This window comes from Periplaneta americana, chromosome 3 (assembly GCF_040183065.1).
Source record: "Periplaneta americana isolate PAMFEO1 chromosome 3, P.americana_PAMFEO1_priV1, whole genome shotgun sequence".
Lineage (NCBI taxonomy): Eukaryota > Metazoa > Arthropoda > Insecta > Blattodea > Blattidae > Periplaneta > Periplaneta americana.
In genome coordinates, this window is record NC_091119.1 from 3582601 (window position 1) to 3603974 (window position 21374).

The 21374-nt window shown below is 39.3% G+C and overlaps 1 protein-coding gene across 1 annotated transcript in view; it reads right to left on the reverse strand.

Annotated features, from left to right (window-relative positions):
* Positions 1-209: 209 nt before the first annotated feature.
* Positions 210-21374, reverse strand: part of LOC138695761 (uncharacterized) — a 223861-nt gene continuing 202696 nt past the window's right edge. The window contains exons 15-21 of the mRNA XM_069819941.1: positions 21035-21213; positions 18891-20860; positions 12749-13007; positions 7101-7325; positions 5107-5309; positions 3435-3738; positions 210-554 (exon numbers count right to left, since the gene is read on the reverse strand). Of these exons, the coding sequence (XP_069676042.1) occupies positions 355-554; positions 3435-3738; positions 5107-5309; positions 7101-7325; positions 12749-13007; positions 18891-20860; positions 21035-21213 (3340 nt within the window). The 3' untranslated portion in view covers positions 210-354. The remainder of the gene's footprint in view (positions 555-3434; positions 3739-5106; positions 5310-7100; positions 7326-12748; positions 13008-18890; positions 20861-21034; positions 21214-21374) is intronic.

A 21374-nucleotide genomic window follows, 5' to 3' on the forward strand; every position in this document is an offset into this window, starting at 1 on the left:
ATACTGTGTCTCAGAAACAGTACATGAAAACAAATTAGAGTCTCACAACCATCACCATCAATTTCATATGGAATATTTGACCAATGAAGGCTCAAGAATCTGAATATTTGTATTAATTGTTAAAAAACTTCTGTCAGACTAAGACAGGAAATCGAAATAACGCAAACATCTAGCTTTCAGGTCTCTCTTAAGGGTGGAACAATTTTGTATCAGACACTGTCATGTTTTTGTAAATATATTTGTCGTAACTTGGCCAACGCAGACTGGAACTGTTTTTCGGCATTTTCAACAGAAGCTGGCAGTCACACATCTAGCACCGTGCTGCAGCGTCTCTCAGCCTGGCTGTTGTTGATGCTACCTCAGCCGCCGCAAGCACGAATTCAGGTTGTCTAGAGCCGCTTGTGTCCGATGGCGCTCATAATCTTGTAGGCTCTTCGTCGTTACCAACTCTCGTAGCCGACGGTCCAGGATGTCAGCTTCACGACGTTTCTCGGCAAGGGTACGGCACAAACGTGAACATTGCTCCATAAGCACAGTACGTTCCAAAGCTTGCTCTGTAACAAAGTCCCATTTTAAGCATAGGAGAACAAGCAATTAGTTTTAAATACCATATTCAGAAACTGACATAATGCATGCAGCAAATTCACTAGCCGGCAGCTCTTCCGCTTCCACAGAATTAATTAATACTCACGATTATTCAGAGGTAACACTCACCACAAAGGAAATTTTTTCAATAAAGATAGTAAGTTGCGCAGATGGAAAGTTACGAGCAGAAATATCACGAGGGGAAAGTGCCCAGCAGATAAAACTGCCAATTGTTTCGATATCATACGGCAGAAGAAATATAAGTCAAAATATATCAAATCATCATACATCTATTTCTCACAGAATTTTAGCAATGATGCTAACTAATATATCAGCATTGCTGGTGTGCCAGAATTTTGTCCCGCAGGAGTTCTTTCACATGCCCGTAAATCTACTAACATGAACCTGTTGCACTTAAACACACTTAAATGCCATCAACATGGGCCGGGATCGAACCTGCAACCTCGAGCACAGAAGGCCAGTGCTAGCTATACCAACTACACTACCCAGGCCGACAACTAATATACATATCATTATAGAAAACTTCAAACTTTCATATTAATTACTAGAAATATTTAATTAATCTTATTTGGTACAGTTATTTCTTTATTATGTCTAATATGTTCATTAATATTACAAACAATTATGCAACAGGCAGGACTGAATGAACGAGCAACAACTCTTCAAATGCAGAAAGCTTGATCCAAGAAAGGGGAAGGAATACAATATCCCACACCTGTAATGGATGCCAGATTCCCCATGGACTGGGAGACCTCAACAGGAGGCCCATTGGAGGAGGAGGAGAAGGAGGAAGAGGAAGAAGGAGGAGGAGAAGAAGAAAGAGGAGGAGAAGAAGAAGAAGGAGGAGGAGTAGATGGAGAATAAGGAGGAGTAGATGGAGAATAAGGAGGAGTAGATGGAGAAGGAGGAGGAGTAGGTGGAGAATAAGGAGGAGGAGTAGATGGAGAAGAATGAGGTTGAGTAGGTGGAGAATGAGTAGATGGAGAAGGAGGAGGAGGAATAGGTGGAGAAGGAGGAGGAGTAGGTGGAGGAGGAGAAGAAAGAGAAGGAGAAGGTGTAGGTGGAGAAGGAGGTGGAGGAGGAGGAGTAGGTGGAGGAGGAGGAGAAGAAAGAGAAGGAGGAGGAGTAGGTGGAGAAGGAGGTGGAGGAGTAGGAGTAGGTGGAGAAGGAGGAGAAGAAGGAGAAGAAAGAGAAGGAGAAGGTGTAGGTGGAGAAGGAGAAGTAGGTGAAGGAGGAGGAGAAGGAGTAGGTGGAGAAGGAGGAGGTGGAGAAGGAGAAGAAGAAAGAGAAGGAGGAGTAGGTGGAGAAGGAGGAGAAGTAGGTGAAGGAGGAGGAGTAGGTGGAGAAGGAGGTGGAGTAGGTGGAGAAGGAGAAGAAGGAGAAGAAAGAGAAGGAGAAGGTGTAGGTGGAGAAGGAAGTGGAGGAGGAGGAGTAGGTGGAGGAGGAGGAGAAGAAAGAGAAGGAGGAGGAGTAGGTGGAGAAGGAGGTGGAGGAGGAGTAGGTGGAGAAGGAGAAGAAAGAGAAGGAGGTGTAGGTGGAGGAGGAGAAGTAGGTGAAGGAGGAGGAGGAGTAGGTGGAGAAGGAGGAGGAGATGGAGGAGTAGGTGGAGATGGAGGAGGAGAAGAGAAAGAGAAGTAGGAGTAGGTGGAGAAGAAGGAGAAAGAGAAAGAGGAGTAGGTGGAGGAGGAGATGGAGGAGGAGGAGAAGAAAAAGAAGACGGAGGAGTAGATGGAGAAGGAGTAGGTGGAGAAGGAGGAGGAGAAGAAAGAGAAGACGGAGGAGTAGGTGGAGAAGGAGTAGGTGGAGAAGGAGGAGTAGGTGAAGAAGGAGTAGGTGAAGGAGGAGGAGGTGGAGAAGGATGAGAAGGAGGAGGAATAGGTGAAGGAGGAGGAGAAGGAGTAGGTGGAGAAGGAGGAGGAGGTGGTGGAGAAGGAGGTGGAGGAGTAGGTGGAGAAGAAGGAGGAGGAGGAGGAGAAGGAGGAGGTGGAGAAGAAGGAGGAGTAGGTGGAGAAGGATGAGTATGTGGAGGAGGAGAGGGAGAAGGAGGAGATGGAGAAGGAGAAGGAGTAGGTGGAGAAGGAGGAGGAGGTGGAGAAGAAGGAGAAGGAGTAGGTGGTGAAGGAGGAGGAGGAGGAGGGGTATGTGGAGAAGGAGGAGTTTGAGGGGGAGATGGAGGAGGAGAAGGAGTAGGTGGAGAAGGAGGAGGATAAGGAGTAGGTGGAGAAGGAGGAGGAGGATGAGTAGGTGGAGAAGGAGGAGAAGAAGGAGTAGGTGGAGAAGGAGAAGTAGGTGGAGGTGGAGGAGATGGAGAAGAAAGAGGAGAAGAAAAAGGAGGAGTAGGTGGAGAAGAAGGGGGAGGAGGAGGAGAAGAAGAAATTACAAACAGCTATTTGTTTTTAGGGAAAGTCAACTTTAATACTAGTTACTAGAAATATTTAATAGTATTCTTATTTGGAACACTTACTTCCCTACTATATGTTGATTAAGATTATAAAGAAAAAGATTTTTCAACGGAAAGTCAGAACTGAACAAATGTCATCCCAGCATTCCATGTTCACATTTTAGAGTGGGCGTAAACACACTGGATCAGTATGCTGCCACTGTACTAGTGCGAATTACACTACATAAACTCCAGGAGACAGCAAGTTTTGAAAAAGAAATTCTCCACAAACTATGCTTTAAATGTTTTCTTTCGAAAAATCATCGTACTCACCTGGGTTTGTGGACGTCATTGGTCCAGAGGTAAGGATGGAAACCACTATACCACCAAAGACAAGACTAATTGATAAGGTCGAAAAATATGATAATACGATAATCTCATTACTTGCCTTGGGCATACTTGTGATAGGCCTCCATAACGCCTTCCAAGCCTGGCCATCTCACTGGCCTGTCATCGTCATCCTGCTGATCCATCTGGTCCACAGAAGCGTCTGTTCCATCCAAATCGACCGCAAACCTTTTTACTCCATTCTGATGTAACGTGGCGAACTGATGGACAAGGCCTGGCCGTGTTCCATTCTGTCCACTTGGAGGAAGTACAAGTAACGACTTCTCTGGTGTTGTTGTTGGACTAAGAGATCTTTTTATCCCACCTGCAAGCAACCGCGATCTCCCACTATGTGTTTCAGTCACCTGAAATAAGAATTACCCAGTCGCAAATACAATTTTTTCTGCCATAATCATGACTCTGCACTTTCATACTTTTAGAAAGACTTTGGATATTGTTTTAGAAATGAGGCAGCAGGAGACAAAACAAATCGAAATAATATTAAAAATGGTGTTTACAAAAATTACTCAAAACAAGTGATGTTACAGTATTTAATTACAAACATAAACTCCGTAAGAAAAATATCTGTTACACCCTTGGTAGAATGATGGGATAATAAATTACAATCCAGTTAGATCTACTACTAGCTCAGCTCCGTAATATACTGTAAATTATAGATTTAATTTCTGTGCAACAGTTCTGCGAAACCTGAAAATTATTTCACGAGTTTCTCCAGGGGAAAAAGGTTAACAAAGACTGTGCCATGAAGATGGAAATTGTGAATAAGATATTTGGAGACGTTGGACATGGAAATGCTTGGAAGTCAGACAGTGTAAAAACGAGTAAAATGTATCATAAAATTGTCGGAGGAAAGGTGGATCAAGAAGAAATTCAGGACATAGAAAAGATCTGATAAATTATGTTGAACAAAAGGGGTTGGGAGTGACGTGGACGTTGACAGGGAGGAAGGAGGAATGACTGAAACTGTTCTGGAAGCCTAGTGTCAGTAAAAGAGAGGGGGAACATGGTGGTGATGGTGGTAGCAGTAGGTCCAACCTACAGAATTTTTAGTTGTGAATGTAATTACAATTTAATTTCATACTGGCATTGTTCTCATCATATCTTATCAGTACGAACAAACTCCGTAAGAAAAATATCTGTTACACCCTTTGTAGAATGATGGGATAATAAATTACAATCCAGTTAGATCTACTACTTGCTCAGCTCCGTAATATACTGTAAATTATAGATTTAATTTCTGTGCAACAGTTCTGCGAAACCTGAAAATTATTTCACGAGTTTCTCCAGGGGAAAAAGGTTAACAAAGACTGTGCCATGAAGATGGAAATTGTGAATAAGATATTTGGAGACGTTGGACATGGAAATGCTTGGAAGTCAGACAGTGTAAAAACAAGTGAGTAAAATGTATCATAAAATTGTCGGAGGAAAGGTGGATCAAGAAGAAATTCAGGAGGACATACAAAAGATCTGATAAATTATGTTGAACAAAAGGGGTTGGGAGTGACGTGGACGTTGGACCGAAACTGTTCTGGAAGCCTAGTGTCGGTAAAAGAGAGGGGGAACATGGTGGTGATGGTGGCAGCAGTAGGTCCAACCTACAGAATTTTTAGTTGTGAATGTAATTACAATTTAATTCCATACTGGCATTGTTTTCATCATATCTTATCACTGAATTTGAGTAACTTAAATAAATAAGCCTTCAACATATTTACCATAGTGCAGATTAACTTCTTGTCACCAGTAGTTGTCAAGCTCGGAGGACTATTGCTACAGCTGCTACTGTCTGTGACAGTCTCTTCAGTGCTGCCAACCCTAAGATTAGGATTGAGGGTCTGACTGCAATACACTACCACAGGATTAACGGAGTTTCGACGTAATCTCTCTGCTAACACATTCTGCCATATGGTTTCACCGTCTACGAGAAGAAGACAATTACATTTGTACAACGTGAAAATTTAATGACAGCATAAGACTATGAAAAAGCCCACCGCTTTGGAGTAAGGTCAGTGAGTCTAATTGTAAAACTGTGGGCCCGGGATTGAATCCTGGTTGGGACAAATTGCCTGGTTGAGGTTTTTTCTGGGGCTTTCCCTCAACCCATTAAGAGCAAATGCTGGATAACTGTCGACACCGGACCCTGGGTTCATTTCACCTTCATCTTCATCCATCCTGCCTGCTTCCATTCTCACATCATCCTATCATAAGGGGCTAACAGAATCCGACCTAACGGGGTGTCTGAACCTCAGAACAGGATCCTTCATCATAACCACCAAAAAGTAGACAAAGACGCAAATAAATACATGTCAATATGTGTGCGGTATTATAGTCCCGTCGCTCTTATTTCCGGCAGCCAATCATGTTGCAGGTCAGATACATTTAAACATGTGCGTCTTGTCATTCGCTATTGATGATGTAATGAATTTCCTAAGGCTCGATAAATACTTAATATAATCGCCTGCCATTTTGGCTCTTTCGTTGGTGTTCACAGAAATCACACGACGACGTTATTTGTCGCTCAATTACAGTGCGTTTGATTTATTATCATAGGAGCTACGACATGATAATGTTTAACGGTGAAGCAAATAGATTCCTCATCTGGTAGCTCGGCAATGAAAGAACAAAAATGGCGAACGATACTACCAACTGGACTTTATAGAGCCTTCACTTCCTAAGACGTAAGTAAAGGGGAGGAGTCACACCGTAAATAACAGTGACACGACCATAGTACAAAAAAACCTTTGAAAACATGAAAGTACACAATATCAGGTAACATTTGCTCCGTGTTCAGTGACAACCATATGTAGTACCGTATCTGTGATGATCTTTTGAAGATGTTAATTCGTCATTTTTAATAGTACAGTATGTGATTGTGAATATCATCAAAGAATGGCATAGAAATACACATTCATTCTCAATAATATACTGATATCACATTTATTTAAAATAAATGACAAAGCCAAATTCATGTAAAGACAGAAGCTACCTCACGTTCAGTTATTACACCATTATTCTTAAAAGACTGAGTAGAATGTATGAGAGATAAGAAAAGCAACAAACTGTTTTCATAGAAAATAAATTACACGACGTAAATTATACAGTTTTGGAAATGAGAGCCATGACCTTGTGCCCTTCCTAAAATGACGGCTTCATTATAAAATGCAATTATTTAAAATAGAAAGCAGCAGTTACAAAATTACTCGCATTTATAATTTAAATAGAAAACTCATGTTACTGCTTCCCCCCTGCCCAGTTATGATGAAGAATCCTGTTATGGGGTTAAGGTCCATATGGCAGGATGACATGAACATGGAAATAGACAGAATAGATGAAGAAGTGACAATGACAAAATGAACCCGGCCCAGCACTGAAAGTTACCCAGCATTTATTTGCTTTTATTGTGTTGAGGGAAAACCTCGACACAATAAAAGCAAATTTGATCACAGGCCTACTAGTTTTGCTGACCACTACTTCAAAACAGTGGTTCTATGTATTTTTCCCCCTCATGCACAAAGTTGTTCGAATAGCCCTACTTTTCTTTACATTACATCATGTTATGTCAGATTAGGCAACCTACAATATTGTAGGGAATTTTAATAATAAATAATGTAAATCCTTTTTCGTCATATGAAAATTCTTCAAAATTACTGTAACTACAGAAGTCACTACAAGAATAACCAATACATTTCTATTTGACACATTTCAATACCTTCTCTATCCTTCTTAGAAGTGGATTCTAATCCTAGATTTCTAAGAAACCGTTGCTTTCCTTTGAAGTCCGGCAATCTGCAGAGTACATCAGGATTTCCTCGTGGTTGAGGCAAATCAAGTGGCAGTGGAGGACTAGAGTTTCCATCTGATGGAAGTTCCTCGTACTGTAGTGGAAGTGATGGACTCCTTGCTCGACAACGCTCCAACTTTCGCAGTTCATACTCTGTGAAATTCAATTAAAACAACTTTTGCTTATCTTATATTTCAATCAGTACATTACAACAATTTCAGAATCACTATCATTTTAAATTAGGTTCACTTACACAAAAATGTTTTGTCCCTTTCCAAACCAGTGTCAAATTCAGACATTTCCCTCTGAAGGGAAGAAGGGAGAGGGAAAAATGAATCCACAGGAAGGAAATGACTATGGGTTATAGCTGTAGAGCAAAATGAAGAAAGAGTGCATACAAAATTGTACTGTTTTCAAACAGCAAGCAAATCCATCAAGATGTGTTGTCTACAACGTAGATTAGAATTAATCCTCAATTTTGTTTACATCTAGTTCCTATGCTGTATTTCTATTTTTAATTTCAGCTGATTGTGCTTTTCATTCAGTATTTACAGCAGTTGGTTATAACGACATCCAAGGGACCTTAAAAATTATGTTGTTATAAACGAGTGTCGTATTAACCGAGATTCACATTATCAATCTAGTAGGTGGAAAATGAAAAATAACAAACTTAATTAGACTTATTTTAGATTTTTGTATTGACTTTTAAGCCTACAATGAACATAATAAAATACACGTAGGCCTATAATTATAAAAACAATATTCTGTATTAAAACAGTTTGTTCAGTACTCACCAAACTACTTTACTTAGAAGTGAAGTAATCAGTCATTTTACTCTGTTGTCTTCTGCTTGCCCAATACACACTTTCTAGGGCTAAATTACGTTCTATGTTCATAATTTCAGTTGGAATTTCACTGCTCCCTTCCCTAGCTTCATAGAACATGTTCACAATTCGAATGATTTCTAAAGCGTCAGTCACTTCTTTTAGTGGCCATACTGCGTTAAAATGCGTGCACTTAGTGAAAACTTCTTATCGAAACTGACCTAATACCGCATGAATTTGGGCAGGTTACAATGAGGTGGGGAATCCGCCTGCATTCCAGAGGTCTATGACAGAAGGAGACTGTAAAGAATTTGTCAGGGCCAGATTTCAACAAAATATTTCTTAAAATACTTTGGTTCTTAGAAAATCTTATTCCAAACTGAGGTTGAAAATGACGTTATATGCGAGGTAGACGCATATGCGTTTGTCGTATTAAGCAAGGTAGAAAAGCGTATGTCTTATGGGGAATTAGTTGGGACTACAGAATATTTGACGTTATAGGCGAAGTGTCACACAAAACAAGGTCGCTATAACCAAGTTCTACTGTATTTTAAAAAACTCTGCTACATCTACTTACAAGTAAAAAATTTGCTGCTATTAAAGTGCAATGTGAATTACGAAAGATGTTAAGATAATGAAAGGAAAGAACTGAAGACTTGTAGCTTCATACGTTCATAATCACACTTCATTAGAATTACTTCTGGAGGAGAATAACTTTTTCAGAGGGATGGAGAAACTCCCTCCTTGGCTTTAATGCAGGATTCTAATAATAATTTACAGCCCACACAAGAACACAAATTAGGTCTGTATTGGGAAGCAACAGAAAGAATGGCGCAAGCTAATTAAGTCTCATCACCATTAGGCAACAATTACAAATTTCACTTTCGTATGTGCAATTGATTTTAAGTAGGATTCAACAAAGCTATTTTGCTTTCAATTGCCAACATGTTATTTTTCAGCTTAAAAAAGATTTTGTAATTTGAAAATTCAATTGATTTAGTATTTATTGAGTTCTACAAAATGGTTTGTACCATTCACACACACTTTATTCCGAGTTACAAAACTGGTCTAATTATGGTTATGGCTCTTATTGTTACTAAATTTTATCAACAGTAATCTCACTAGAGGTTTTGATTTTATCTAGAGAAAATCAAAACTCGAGTGGAATTTAATTGACTATTACACGATTAGAAGAAAGTAGGCTATATAAAGATTAGAAGTAACAAAGTGTACAATAAAATATTAATTGGCTTACGAAAATACAACTGTCTTCAAATGTATTATTGTACCATCTCAACATTACGCTAGATGGCAGTAGTGTTTTATGATGTTTTCTTGTTACCGGTATCAGTTGTGCCAACTATGAAATCATCATTGAACTCTGTGGACTGTTACTAGTCAAGAAGGCTTTGTTGATTCAGTTTTATTTTTATTAAAACATTTGCATTCCATTTCAATCATCCGGATCCCAGTAATCAACGTCACTTGACAGACGATTTTCAATAAATCTTAGTATTAAACAATCTCTGTAACATGACTATCCATAATATATAGCAGAAGCTATAACAAACATAACCTAAATAATATAAACAAGTGTTAGAAAAGTTTTAATTAGGGATGATGAAATAAACAAGAAACGTTTCAATTAACGATGATGAAATAAAACATAAACATGGATAATTTTAAAAGAAACAATTATTGAAAGTACAATTTTCAAATCTGAATGTTTTGGTGGTTCAGTTGATGTTATATTGGACGTGTGCGTAAAAGAAGTGAACTCGTTGGTGTACATGGTGTATCCCTCAACTCATTCAGGATTTCTGAATGGTGCTCTTCATATATGACCAGTGATCTTTATTAATTCTTGTTCTTGAATGCCAAAATGCGAGTCATATTTGAAAGTGCTGTGCATCGACTGGAGTGGTTTGTAATTTTCTGTTTTTTGACGGCCAGACAAGTGCAGTTTGAAATGTTGGCTAACAAAGAAACAAATGCTAGGGTAGTGATAAAAATAAACAAATGCTAGGGACGCGATAAAATTAAACAAATGCTAGGGACGCGATAAAATTGTGCGATAAGCGGCCATGATTGGTTGAAAGACGTCCTTTCGTACCGTTTTATTGGTCGAAAGTAGTGTGACGTAGTAAAAGTGTAATAGTCTGTATAACTAACAATATACAGAGAGTTCCTATGCAGACCGGTCCCATTCCAACCTCTACCTAACAAAATCTGTTGGCAGACGGGTGACAAGTGGTCGGATGTCGGCATATGGACAAGTCCGTGCATGCTGCCCTACGCAGGAGGATCCCACCACTCCATCCCTTATCACTTAGCTCTACATTACTACAGCGAAACCCCGATAAGACGCTGTTCAAGGGACTGGGTGTAAACCGTGTATTAGGCGGGTATACTAATTTTGACTTATATACAGTATCTATTAGGATTTTTCTTTATTGAAATACATGATTCATGAAAGGCAATACAGTATTACTCCATTATGTAATTACTGTACTGTACGTCAAAGATATTTACAATATATACTGTACTTAATTCTTTCGGAAAAAAGTAATTTATAGTTGTTTGCCGTGTGCGTGTTCTCCAAGTCCTCATGTTTACCACACTTCAGTTTCCTGTGATTACATCCGCCCGACATCACAGCTGTAGTGATTGAGTCGTGATTTTTTATTACCGTTCTTAATGTCGATGATGGGATTCCTAATGAATCAGAGAGTTGTTTCTGAGTAAGAGTACTGTTCTCATCGTACTTTCGTAAGATTTCCAATTTTTTCGACACAGAAAGCGCCTTTTGTTTAATACTCATTGTAATCACATTCACAGACACTTCAATACACTAAAGGACAACAAACTGTCCAGCAAAAATTTCCAGAATTTTATTATGGCCGAGTGAGGAATGCTGTTTGAGAGAGAGGGTTAGCAAGAGGGTGAGGTATTGTAACTGTATGTAGGCTTTAACCACGCAGGTAAAGAGTCGAATAAGAGAACGTAACAATAGGGTGGGGTATACTAAGGTATGAAGTATGAAGGTTTAAATCGCAGGTAAAGGGTCGAATACCAATACTTTTCAGGTTAATGGCACCAGTGAGTTCAATGACCAAGATGTTTCATTGCTGTTACAGTAAATTGCTGAAAATTACATCGAAAATATTCCACAAAATCAGCGTATTATGCGGGACTTGAGCGCAACAAACGGGGTATTTTATAAAGGCGTTATATGTGAACTGTGGAGGGACCAGACAAAAAAAGCGTATTATACAGAATAGCGTAATAAGCGGGCGCGTCTTATCGAGGTTTTACTGTATCTGCATAGGAGTTTTCTGTATATAAGTATGGAGTACTTGTTTCATTTCGTTATTATTCTTTCTAGAAAAATAAGCAAGAAGTTCGTTGACTTCACAAAGTATAATGAAACGGTTGAAACAAGTTATATAAGGGGAGTAGTGTGACAAAAATTTTTCAAGTTTTAGAACTCTACCATTAGCCTGGAAGTTATGCAATTACACGCACACTGAATAGTGATGTCATCATCTTTGTAGTGACGAAGCTGCCAATAGCAATAACAAGTTTCAACTACAAGCTGTATTTTTAATGCTGAATGTGAAGAAAGGTAATTCTAAAAGTTACAGAATTTTACTTCAAGTAAAAACACTAAATACTCATGCGATATAAAATTACCATTATTTAAAATTTAGATATATCACAGATATACGTTAAAAAAGTATAAACTAATATGCATACTAACGCTGGTAATTGCTTGAAGACATAAACCTCTTCTATGAGACACTTGATTTTCTGCTGTAATTATATCTTAAATTCTATTAAAGAAAAAGAAAGGTTAGCTAGACATTAATGAATATGAAACAAATTCGTTTGTCTCACAGAGGCATTATATCTGTGGCTGGGAGGAAAAAGGTCTTAAGTCAATTTTTTGTAAAAATGAGATTTTTATATATTCTGAAAGCGGAAACAATTCTCTACAATCTGGTAAAACGTCTAAAGTCAAATAAGGCTCCTGACTGGATTTATAGAGCGTTACCAAATGTCCTAAGTACTTTTTGAATCGAGCACACACAGAATAAAGGACTTAAGAATATTTAATACTTTATTCCTTACAAACATCACATGTTTACTTTCCATGCTTCCCTATTAAAAAGGTCCAACTTGTATTTTAGCCATTTTATCACATACTGATGCCCTTTCCTTTTAAAACTTTAAGCACCAGGGTAAACAATCCTATATTGTTTAAGACCCATTTTGCATTCCTAATAATTTACATTTCTCATTTATTTTGACATGAAAAAGGTCTTATGTTAAATAGTCCCTTCTACTCAGTCTGGCTTCTAGTCTTAAAAGGGCTTAAGTGCGGCTATTTTTGGAAATAATCAAGAAAATTGTTAAATGAGCAACATTATCTATTTTAGAAGAAATATAAACAAATAATAACCAGGAAAAGCCTCTTAATTAAAAAAAAACTCTATAATTGACATCAATTTCAATCTTTCTACTGCATTCCTGAAAAGTGTAAAATTTTTACTTAAGACCTTTTTCCTCCCGGCCACAGATATTATCTAAAAGAAGAAGAAAAACACCGAGAGAAATGTTATTCTTTTCGGATTTGCTAATCTGAATTACACACTTCTTGCGGACATAATAAATGAAGTTCACTCAACTTCTACTTAAACTATGAAGTAAAAATGTTATTCATTTCCATGATCCTGCAGACGGATTACTCACCATTTCTCACAGCAATTGTTGTTAGGCCAAACAATCGCAAGAACCTGAGTTTCCCTGGTGGAGCATCCAGTTGTGCAGGTGGGCCTTTAGTTATCCAGATGGCGACCACAGGATCCGGGCCTGTACCTCCATCTTCTCCATCTGAATCTGAGCCTACATTGTTGTTATTGTTGCTGCTGCTACAATTGATACGTGCTTTGCGTCGCTGTTCTGCCAGGTCAAGTTTGCTGACCAGCGTCGTGCTGCAGTCGGACTCACTCTGAAGTAAGAAATCAAGTAAACTCGTTCATTTTCCAAATAGAAACTCTTGAGGCCTAAGCATCTGCTTCACTTGAAAAAAGTAAAACAATGAAATATTATTCCCATGCCCTTTTAAATGTTGCCTCTAGTTAGAACCCAGATTTATTTGCAATATTGTACATATTTCTATGCATTTATTTGGTAAGAATGTTACTAGTTTATTTTATTAATTTTTTTTTCATGAATTATAAAAAAAATTACATTTTCAAAATTTCAAAAACTTTTTTGAAAGTGAATAAATGAGATATTTAATAAAATGAATGCATAGAAATGTTTTTCTATGTCTTGTGAATGTAAAACAAATAATAGTTATTTATGGTACTTGTGAGGTAAGTGCATCTTTATTGCCCAAGTGGAAAGATTTAAATTACACGAGCGCAATAAAGATCACGCTCACAAGTACCATACGTAATTTTATCCATGACCATAACGAAAAATTATGCTTTATAAAAGAAAATATGTTGAAAATAATTCCTCATATAATCACATATCATGGCATGAATTTTAGAATCGATATGTGTACTAGGTAGGTCATGATGTAGGAGGCCATGATTAGTGAAGAATGGTATCTAACGCATTAGATAAATAACAAATTATAATTAATTATATAATTTTAATATATAATTTTTTTTTCATTTTAAACGTGTATTTTCGTCTTTTTGAAGTTTCAGGGATTATTTAGAAGTGTTCACAGGACTAATGTGATTAAAATAATTTCACATTTTACTTCTGTAAACTTAAGAGGAATATTAAAACGTAATTAATCATCGTGTCTGTTTAGCTCAGTTGACTAACGCGTGTTGTTATATGTTGTTATAAAATCCTATAAACCCAACTTCGTAGGTTCAAGTCTCCTCGCCTCCCAAAAAGTAAATTATTAGAAATTAAAAAAAAAAAAACACACATTAGATATGAATGCAATGCACAAATTACAATGTAGTAGATAGAGAAAAGAGAAGGACATTGAGTGTATGTATATTTAAGAAATGGTAATAAAGAAGTAGAGGTAGTGACATCTAGTAACTAATATATTAACTTCTTAAGTAATAGTTGAATGGAAAAGTATACGTGCGTGCCCGGGTACTAGGAAAATACTAATGAACTGTGAGATAAAGTACAAACTGTGAGGTAAAGTCTTTATCTCACTAGTGGAATAAAGTAATGTTGAATAAAAGCCTACTTTACAAACGCAAAAGTATTTAGTAAAGGCATGTTTTTCGTTATGGTCATGGATAAACAAATAAATATATACAAAAAGATTAAAAAAATCAGAAGTCAAAAACACTTGGGACTTGCCCCTTACATAGCAAACATGCTCTCAAAAAGCTGTGATTTTCAGTGGAGTGTTCCCTTAATATTCAGATTAAGGAAACTGTATCTGTTCTACAAATGATTACTAAAATAAAACCGTAATTATGTACTCGATGCTTTCATGACTCTACTCAGATAATGTCTTTCACAGTATAAATCAAGAACACAGAATGAGTTTCATTACAAGCTGTAATAAGATATATTTACTGCATGGTGTCTATCCTAATTCAATTATAATTACATTACAGTAGACACTCTTTAATTATTAGATGGGACTAAAAATTCTGGCTTGAAATTATGTGATAGGACATCCAGTAAAAATCTGAAGAAAAAATCCAGTTGCCAAACAACAGAAATCAGTTGTACAAAGTTGACAAATGACATGAACAGTGTCATTATTCAATTTTAATTTACTGACATTATAGTAAAGGGTGTGGCAAAACATTCTCCCTAATTTAAAGTTTAAATAAAAAACAGATGGATCAAAATAAGGAAACATTATTAATATTGCGACAGCGACGTGAGATTCGAACTCACGACCAGCAGAAGGAAGTGCAAGGTCGGCCGGCGCGGAGGTTGCGCGCACATCTGCTTCCTGTGGCATGAGCTATGGTGGGGAGAAAGGGGAAAGAGCGACTGCGGCAGAGAGGAGAGATATCCGGATGATTCGAGAGTGGAATCTTTCGCGAACTCTCCAGAAACTATAGTTTGGTTATAAAAGCCAACGCGCAAATGAACGCGGGTCAGTCAGTCAGTAAGGCAGTGTTGTTAACGTCAGTGGAGAGCAAGAAAGTTAGTCTTGTGTAGCAGTGAAGCCAGCTTCGAGACCGGAGCACGACTTGAGTTGTGTCCGTAACTGTGGAGCCTGAAGCCCGGAGTTCGAGTGCAGTGGACCGCAGTTGGGGGACCTGAGTTCGAAGTTCAGCGGATCGTCTCTGAAGGTCTGGGGTTCGAGATTCTGTGAACGCGAGTGACTGAGCTAGAAGAACTAGCCAAGGCAAACGAGCTGTGAACTGAGAACTGACAGTTCTGTATTGTAAATAGTGCTTTGTGATTATTAGATAAGATTAACAGTTCATTGTTGTTCGTAATAGTCCAAGTAAATTGTCATTGTCGTCTGTGGAGTGCACTAACGAATACTGTGTTACTGTGTGGAGAGCAAATCCCATTGTTGATGGGAGTGAAATTGAATTGTAGAAAGTGAAGAGTTATTGTTGAGATAATAAAATTACATTGTTGTTCAGTATAAAAATTTACAAATGAATGGTATCTTAACAGTGGGAATTTTTCATTTTTTGAATAACATGTCTCTCAAGTGGTGTCCTTCACTATCAATGCATTGTTGAATGCGACTTCGGAAATTCTGCCTCACTCTAACTAGCATTTATTGAGGAATAAGACCAATTTCTTCCTGTATTGCATTTCTTAGGTCTGGCAAAGTCCTCGGCCGATGTTTGAACACCTCTGCCTTAAGATGCCCCCAGAGAAAAACATAGCAGGTGCAAGGTCTGGTGATCGTGCTGGCCAGGGGATGTCGCCACGTGAAACATCTGTCTCAGGACTTGGAGAGAAATCTGAACTGTGTGAGAGGTGGCTCCGTCCTGCTGAAACCATGCCTGGTCAATCTGCAGCGCATTGAGTCTTGGTGCCAAAAAATTGTTGATCATAAAAGTGTACCGCTGAGAGTTCACTGTCACAGTAGCACCATCCTCTTCAAAAAAGTAAGGACCAAGTATCCCGACTCTTGCAACTGCGCACCATGCAGTAACACGGTCGTTATGTAGAGGTTTTTCATGAAGTTCACGAGGGTTCTGTCCACTTCAATATCGGAAATTTTGATGATTCACGCATCCCAATAAGTGAAAATGTGTAATGCAGATGCTGAAGATGCTGTGGTCCTTTTTAGTGATGAAGCACGATCACCAGACCTTGCACCCTGAGATTTTTTTTCTATGTGGGCATCTTAAGGCTGAGGTGTTCAAACATCGGCCGAGGACATTGCCAGACCTGAGAAATGCATTACAGGAAGAAATTGGTCTTATTCCTCAAGAAATGCTAACTTAGAGTGATGCAGAATTTCTGAAGTCGCATTCAACAATGCATTGATAGTTCGGACACCACTTGAGAGACACGTTATTAAAAAAATGAAAAATTCCCACTGTTAAGATACCATTCATATTAATAAACTTTCCTTATTTTGATCCACCTGTTTTTTATTTAAACTTTAAATTAGGGAGAATGTTTTGCCACACCCTTTATAACATTAAAAACTGTCTCGCAACTGCAGACAACATTGCCGTTAAAGGTCAACAGATTGCATTTAAATTCCTTTCTATAATTCACTGTCTGTCATACCCATTTTTGCTCCTTATACTGCTAGCTTCTATGACGTCATGATATCTTAAGCAATTAAGAAGGAACGAAGAAGTGACAGAACTTTTCACTATCACTATCAGAACTTCCTTTATTGCTAGTCCCTCTCTAATTGTCTGAGATTATTAAGTTTTTTATATAAATATAACGTTGCTTCTCAGTTTTATGAAGATATTATTTTTAAGAAGAAAGTAAGGGTAAGTGAAAATATACTCTGCACATAAAACAAATGAATCGGACGTCATTTAGGAAATTACTTTCTTACGAAACTTGAATATATGGTAGCAGTTACAGTAGATCTGTATATTTATATATTATTAAATAATAGCTAATACTATAAAAGTCATTTCTTTTTTTCTTTCTTTCTTATTCCCTTCAAAAAATTATAGTAAAACAATTATCAAATAATACGAAATATATATTTTTGAACAGTAAATAAATTATATATTCCTCTAAAATATGCTCGGTCTAACACTTTTCCTATTTTTCATGAGTAACATTTCAAAGCTAAATTTTTTGTAAGAAAAAATTACTGAGTCTTGAAATTCCATTTTAATATACAGCTGACTATCGGTGTATGCCTATTAAGATATGAATTTATATGTATTAAGGATAAATTCCTCTAATTAAAATTAGGTCGACTTTCATATTTCTTTTGTAATTTCAAAGTATCAAATCTGATAAAAATGTTAAAGTTTTGAGAACATATTGAACCGACAAGTCATGTGTATATAGTACATTATGCAACGAGCCTATAATGGTAGTAATTAAGACGCGAGTATGTTTGTTTATGAAACGAGCGCAAGCGAGTTTCATAATTTTCATACGAGCGTCTTAATTACCATTATAGGCAAGTTTCATACGACTTTTTATGCTCGACCATATTTCTAACTTGAAATTATTCATAAGTTATGGTTATGTGAGGAGTGGAACCGACCTGAATTGTGAGATGTGCGCAGACGCGAAAGTATTGATTTTTTCCGAGGCCGAATGTCATTGACTTTGGCACAGAATAAGAATGAACGTTAGTCTCATATAACTTGGAAAATGATTTAGAATTGAAAAACGAAATGACAAATTGAATTTATTTGAATATTATTTACAATTAATGCTAATTATTATAGTAACAGAACATAACCTTCTGCGACAGTATTGGATTTCCAGCCTCCGTGACTTTTCGCTAATTCTCTTTCGATTGCATATCCGAGAATAATCGATACTTGCGGTTTTATAACGGTACAAAGCTGACTTGTCATTGGCTGAACACCTGTACTTTAATGAGTAGCATTGGCTGAACACCTGTATTTTAATGAGTAGGTGTACTTTAATGACATGCATTAAGGGGCTGCTAGCAGGTGTATAATTACTACATGTTGGCATGGTCGAGCATAAAATAATTTATTATATGAAACCCTTCAATGACTGCCACAATCTTTGTTTAATATGTGAACAACACTTGATTTATTCTATATTATTCATATATTAAAGTGATTAAACAAAGACTGTGAGAGTCAATGAAGGTTTTTATGTAAACATCATCATCATATCCCTCACGTATTAGACCCTACAGGATCTGTTACGGTCTCATGCCAGCGCTTTCGTGGTCTTCCCAATTTCCTCTTTCCTCTTGGTACATAAGTAAGAATCTGTTTAGGCCATCTAGTGCGATCCATCCTTTCGACATGTTTTTTCCACTGTAGTCGATATTGCTGAACAAAATTAACTATAGGATCCATTTTTAGTTCCTGCAATATGTCCACATTTTTACGGTGTTCCAGCAAAGAGCATCCTGCTGTTCGTCGCATGAACCTCATTTCAGCTGTTGTCAGCCTGTGCTCATCAGCTTTTCTGATTGTCCATGCCTCGCTACCATAAGTGAGGACCGGTCGAGCTAGTGTTTTATATACCTTTAGCCTTGTATGTTTCTGAACATGGGAGGATTTGAAGACGGCGTTAATGACGCCAGTGATTTTTATAAATTTAGATATTTTGTTTGACATATCTTCATCAGTGATGTAAGAGAGGTTATAACCTAAATAGTTAAAGGAATTAACACGTTCAATTAAAGTATTATTTATCATGATCTTTTATGTAATAAATTGTTTTAATATGTTAAAAATAAAACCCGATACTGCTACTTGATATTTTAATTACTTACACGATGGTTAGTGATACTGCGACTGAGGTAGTGGTAGTCCCAGACAGACATGCTGGTTGTTCCTTCCTTGTTCGTGGAAACAGCTGCTAAAACTTTAGCCGCATCTGGCACATTGAGAACGGCTGCCGGCACAGACACTACAGGTCCATTTCCACTTGCTGGCGCTAATACTGTTGAGGATTGGTTTGTTATTGCACTGCTTGACGATGGCACAGAGCTCATGATCGGTTGGGAAGACCCTTGAAGTTGGCTAGGTGGATGATGACCACTCGTGTTCTGTGTTGTCTGATGCTGCAGACTTGAATTCGCTGGGAGTATCGCTCCATGATGCTGATTTGCTTGGTGTAGCGGAGTGACAGAGCCTTGGTGCTGACCAGGTGAAGAGTTCAGTATGTGCAAAGAGCCCTGGTGGCTTGACACTGGGGGCAATGACTGTTCCCTGTTCATACTTCCTGGAGACGTGTTTAAACATGTTTGGTACGCTACAGCACTGTTTGTCTGCTGGGAGGACACAGGTGGGGGTGGCGGCTGTGCAGTTGTCTGCACCAGCTGCACAGACTGATGCGACGACTGGATGGAGCTGGCTGAGGAGGCAGGCAGATGTTGATGTGGAGCACTGATCTGCTGTTGTGGCTGGTTAAGTAACGACGCTGGCTGGGCCTGGATATGGTTCTGGTGACTCGGGACTGCGGTATGTACATAAGGATGGTGCTGGGGTGGTTGATGATGGTTCAGACTGGACTGTGCAGGCTGCGGGTGATATGGAGACGGTTGGTGTGGGATGCTATTTGGAGACATTCGATTTGAGGTGGGTGAAGGCAATGCCAACATCTGACTCATTATAGGTTGCTGAAATGTTGGAGGGGGTGGCTGCTGTTGCTGTGATGATGTAATGTGATCTGACGAGCTCATCGTTGTTGGGGACGGTGCCATGGTCTGCGGATGACAGCTGACCTCCATCTGCCCACAGCCGGCACTGCCTCCGCGTGACGGGGACGTTGAGGAATGCTTGCGGACTGTTGACACCGAAATGTTCTCGCTCGGATTCACTGCTACTGCTGCTAGTTTATTAACACTCCCACTGTTTTCTTTCACTGACTGTACACTTGGGGGCGGTCCTCTGTGTTGATGTGGCATTGCACTCCGTCCACCAGCATCCTGTGCGCCACTAGGGTGGTACGGTGGTTGTTGTGGGTGATGTAGCTTGGTAATGGAGTTGCTGTCCCCTGGAGAAGGATTCGAGTGAGAGCTAGGTGGCATGGGGGGTATTATTGGTGAACGTCTATTGCTGCCGTGCTGCTGAGGGAAGTTGTCCTCGAAAGGACGTACAAATCCAGAGGAGGCAGGTGTGGTAACAACCCCAGGTGTGTCCTTGCTGCTTGCGGAGGATCGTCCTGGCGTCGAATTGCCACTATTTGTACGTTGTACAGATGTCGCCGCCGGAGAGGCATGCTGCTGACTAGAAGTATGGTGGTATAAGGAGGTGGGGGGCGTGGTGGAAGGGTGGACTGACGGGGGTGTTGGAGTGTGCGGTGTCAGAGAATGGGGTGCAGGGGGTGTATGTGGGTGATGTGCCAGCGGATGGGATGGCGGAGTGTGTGGGTGGTGTGGCGGGGGCACCAAGGCATGGGAGCCGGGTGGCGTGTGCGGGTGGTGGTGATGCGGTCCAGGAGGAGTGTGGGGATGATGATGGGAAGGCGGTGTATGGGGATGGTGAGGAACCAGAGGGTGAGACGGAGGGGTGTGAGGGTGCAGTCTTAGATGTGAGGAGGGCGGCAGGTTTTTTCCTGCATGTGGAGGTAGGAGGTCAGCTTCGGGCTGATTCTGGTTTGGAGGAATGGGGTGTAGTGGTGGTGGAAGGGTAACGGCGGTGGGGGTAGGGATAGAGCCTGGTGCAATCAGAGGAGGGGGACCTCGTGGTGGATCACTGCAGGCTCGATCTCGTGCTCCCCCTATGGGCGCCTTCCTAGCTGGAACAAACACGCACAAACGGAACCGTGGTGAGGCTCCACCAACCCATTTTACGTCATTAGTGAAATTAAAGAAGAGTTCAAACATTTATTTATTCATTCTGGTGTAGTTAAGGCCATCAGGCATCTTCGTCATCGTCATCTTCTGAAAGTAAGAAGAACAATGGCCCTCACCTGGCGGTTCCTGATGGTGACTTGGTGACGCACGTGGACTCCGCCGTGATTTTTCCCTTCTTTCTTTTTCTCTCTCTCGTTCCCTCTCTCTCTCGCGCTCTCTCTCTTGCTCACGCTCCTTTTCTTCATCCCTAAGCCTCTGGGTTTCCCGAGCCCTGTGCTCTTCCTCCAGCTTCAATCTGTATGGCACATGCAGGGCGACATAAAGTTAACACATCAGATAAATCAGTGCTGTTTTCATCTAAGGCAAAGAAAGAAATGTTCTAAAATAAACTGCCCAACATATGTCTTAATTTCATCACCTACGTTACAATAACTCTGTCTCTATCAAGCTCAGATC